The sequence below is a fragment of the Phaseolus vulgaris genome, chromosome 2 (assembly GCF_000499845.2).
Source record: "Phaseolus vulgaris cultivar G19833 chromosome 2, P. vulgaris v2.0, whole genome shotgun sequence".
Taxonomy (NCBI): domain Eukaryota; kingdom Viridiplantae; phylum Streptophyta; class Magnoliopsida; order Fabales; family Fabaceae; genus Phaseolus; species Phaseolus vulgaris.
The window spans coordinates 19565184-19568500 of record NC_023758.2 but is presented as its reverse complement, the minus strand read 5'-3'; the positions used below and the strand labels follow the sequence as shown (position 1 = coordinate 19568500).

The 3317-nt window shown below is 24.1% G+C and overlaps 1 protein-coding gene across 1 annotated transcript; it reads right to left on the bottom strand.

Annotated features, from left to right (window-relative positions):
- Positions 1–1243: 1243 nt before the first annotated feature.
- LOC137809164 (uncharacterized) lies at positions 1244–2107 on the bottom strand. Its single transcript, XM_068610301.1, has one exon. It carries the CDS (start codon positions 2105–2107, stop codon positions 1244–1246), a length of 864 nt encoding a protein of 287 aa, XP_068466402.1.
- Between the last annotated feature and the right edge of the window lie 1210 nt (positions 2108–3317).

Sequence of the window (3317 nt, the reverse complement as noted above, 5' to 3'; positions counted from 1 at the left end):
CTATTTTTAATGAAATTTAATCAAATAAGATGGGTGTTTGGATATATACTAAAAAATTCATTAAATAACAACTAACTTTAGACATAAAAAATAATTAATTATTATATTGACTAAGTTATATACTATTTTATAACCTAAATTTTATTGGTATCCAAAGTAGATTTTATTTATTGATAAAAAATTATAAAGTAGTTTTTAAATTGATATATAGCTTTAGCTACCAAAATTTTAGCTACTAATTATTTTATATTCTAATTAATCACTAATTTATAATTAATGACTAATTTAAAATCTAAAGTAATTAGTAGTTAACGTCTAAATTTAGAAGCTATTTTATAAATTTGTATTAATAATAGAAACTATTTTAGATACCAATAATTTTTTAATTTATAAAATAGTATTTAACTTAGTCAATACTAATTATTTTGTGTCTCTAACTTAGTTGTTATTTAATGACATAAGTTAATAACATATTAGATAAAGAAAACACTACAAGAATATCATTAAATAAAAATCAATTTTAGAGACAAAAAATAATTAATTGTCATATAAACTAACTTATATCTAAAGTAATTTCTATTAATTTTATTAATAATAAAAAATACTTGATTTTGTCTATAAAATAGTATCTAACAACTAATTATTTTTTATATCTCAAAATTAATTTTTATTTAATTATTTTCTTGTAGTGAAAACAATTAGAATACACTTGAATTTTTTTTATTTTTTTGTCGTCACTAATTTGTTTGTTTTTTCAACACGTTACTTAAGCACATCTTAAATATATGTCATTGTTTTTAATAAAATTAGAGATGTATTAATTGCATTGTCAAATATAATTAATTAAATCTCATTAATATTATTAAATATTCGTTTTCCTAAACTAAGTACTGGTGTGAAGTCATATATAAAAACTCTACATTAATATTAATTTAAAAAATAATTTTATTTTTTAAATAATTCATATAAAATAACAAATATTTTATTATATTAATTAATAAAAGGAGATATATTAAATAATAATAGAATAAAAAAAATATGCATACAAAACACGGTTATAATACAAAACACGATTATAATGAAAAATTTTATATATATATATAGATATAGATAAGATATATCATATTCAAATGGTAGAAGGTTTCACTGCAAAAGGAAAAAAAAAAAGTAAAACAGTACATGATAATATCTACTAGGTTATACTCTAAATTCATTAATTAGGTTTTGTGGATGATGTATAGGTTTAATCACGACGCTCGTACTTGCGAGCCCAAATATGTTTTCTATTTATCTGAAGCTTCGCAACATGTTTCCCATTCAAAATTTGATCAACTGTTCCCACATTCTTCAAAACCATTATCGCAAATAAAGATTGGTCTTGCACACTAGTATTTCCCATAGACAAGTTCTCCACACAGTCTCCATATGAACGTTTAAACAATTTTATCACCTCACCTTCTGACACAGGGAAGCCTCTAGAAAATGTTAGAAACATGGATTTATCATCAGTGCTGACATCATCACAAGGTCCCTTCATCCAAATTCTCAGATCAAATAAGTCGAGGTTCATCGTTGTGTCTGGTGGATTAATGTTGAAGGCACCAAACAAAGGGTGTGGAAAACCTGGGATGGTGAGAGCCTTATCTGACATGTTACCTCGTGATGTGCGACCTCTGTTGATGTTCTTGCTTCTTATGATTATCTGCAAAACATCACCAAAAATTCGAGCACAGATATTTTTTAGTACACTCTTTATACCAGCTATTATGGTGTACCTTTTTTCCTTAAATATTCTAAGAGATATGCCCTTTTGTGTTAAACTTTTTGTTGAGGGCAAACCACCATCATTTGGGGTGGCAAAATTTTCTCTCTCTAGGCACTTTAAGCAAGATACTGCTTCATCAACAAGATCATTGATAGAAGCAGGAGATAAATCCATCACTTTGTGGCTGAAATTGGGGTATCCATTGTGTTCAAGCCAAATCCACAATGCCATGACCAGAAGGGACTGTGTCATGTCACGATGCAGTCTAAAGACCAGAAAACAGAAGACCTCACGGTGAGTTTTGTGAAATAGGTGAAGCTCGTCTGTGGAAATTGGACCCATTCACACTAGTGATGAGTGAGGAAACAAAAAGACACAGAGAGAGAACAAGGGTAGAAATTTTCAAGAGAGAAGACTAAGCTTTTTAAAGCTCATAAAGGTTAGATATATATTAATTATGTGTTTGATAAGTGTAAGAAGAACTCAAGATGTAACTGAAGTATAAACAAAAATAATAAATAAGTATAATAATAAAATCGAACCATACATTTAATAAAAGAAAATTTGTGGACCTTCTTTAATAAAATTATCTCAATTTTTTTTAAAGATTTTATCAATACTTCTTAATATCCAAACAATGCTATAATATTTTTGTTTGGAAGTTATTTTTAATTTTGATTCCTCATTCCAATTTTGGTTTTGATTAATTAGTATATGATGAACACAATTTTTTCATGTAAATTAATGATTTTTGTTTAAATCAAATAGAAAAGTAATTTAAAAGGTAAAATATTTAATATATTAATAGTCAAAATGAACTATTTTCAATAAAAGATGAAATATTTAATTAATAGTATAAATAATTATTTGTTGGTAGTACTAATAACACAATAAATTATTATATAAAAATTCTTAAAAATATTTACAAGAGTAGTTATGGTTTAAATATTTGTTAAACATGTACATGTATATACTATAATATACTATTGTAACAGTGTTTTTAGTCAATTAATTAAATGAGTTAGTTTTGACAGAGAGAGTTTCACTCTAAAATACTTATTATTAATTTCTTATTCATATCCTCTTTCTTTCCCCTCTTCAAGTTTTGTGAGATTTTTTTTCTCAAAAAAATACTATAAACTATTTTGTGTATTACATTATATATTGTTTAATTTAAGTAAAAAATTAAGTAAAGAAAAAGTTTAAAAACACTAAATACATATATAATTAATTTAATAAATGTAAAGATGTATTAAGTAAGTTGTTCAACGAAATTAATTTTTGTTTTAATCTAAATTTTATACCATTTTCAATGTAAATTAGGATATTAAATATTTTATGTTGACTTATGATTAACGTAAATATTATAATATTATAATAGAATTTACGTAAAAATTTAATGACTCATTTAGTTTCCTTACTACATTATTTTTCGGAAAGTTTAAATTTTAAACTATGAAAAATATATTTAATTTTATAATTTTTTAGTTAGTTCATTCACATTCTTGTATTTAGATGTCCAAATAAGCTAGAATAAAATTCAATTAAAAAG

What these genes read in the sequence shown, in the direction of transcription:
- LOC137809164 (XM_068610301.1), bottom strand. Translation starts at nt 2,107, where the DNA reads ATGGGTCCAATTTCCACAGACGAGCTTCACCTATTTCACAAAACTCAC.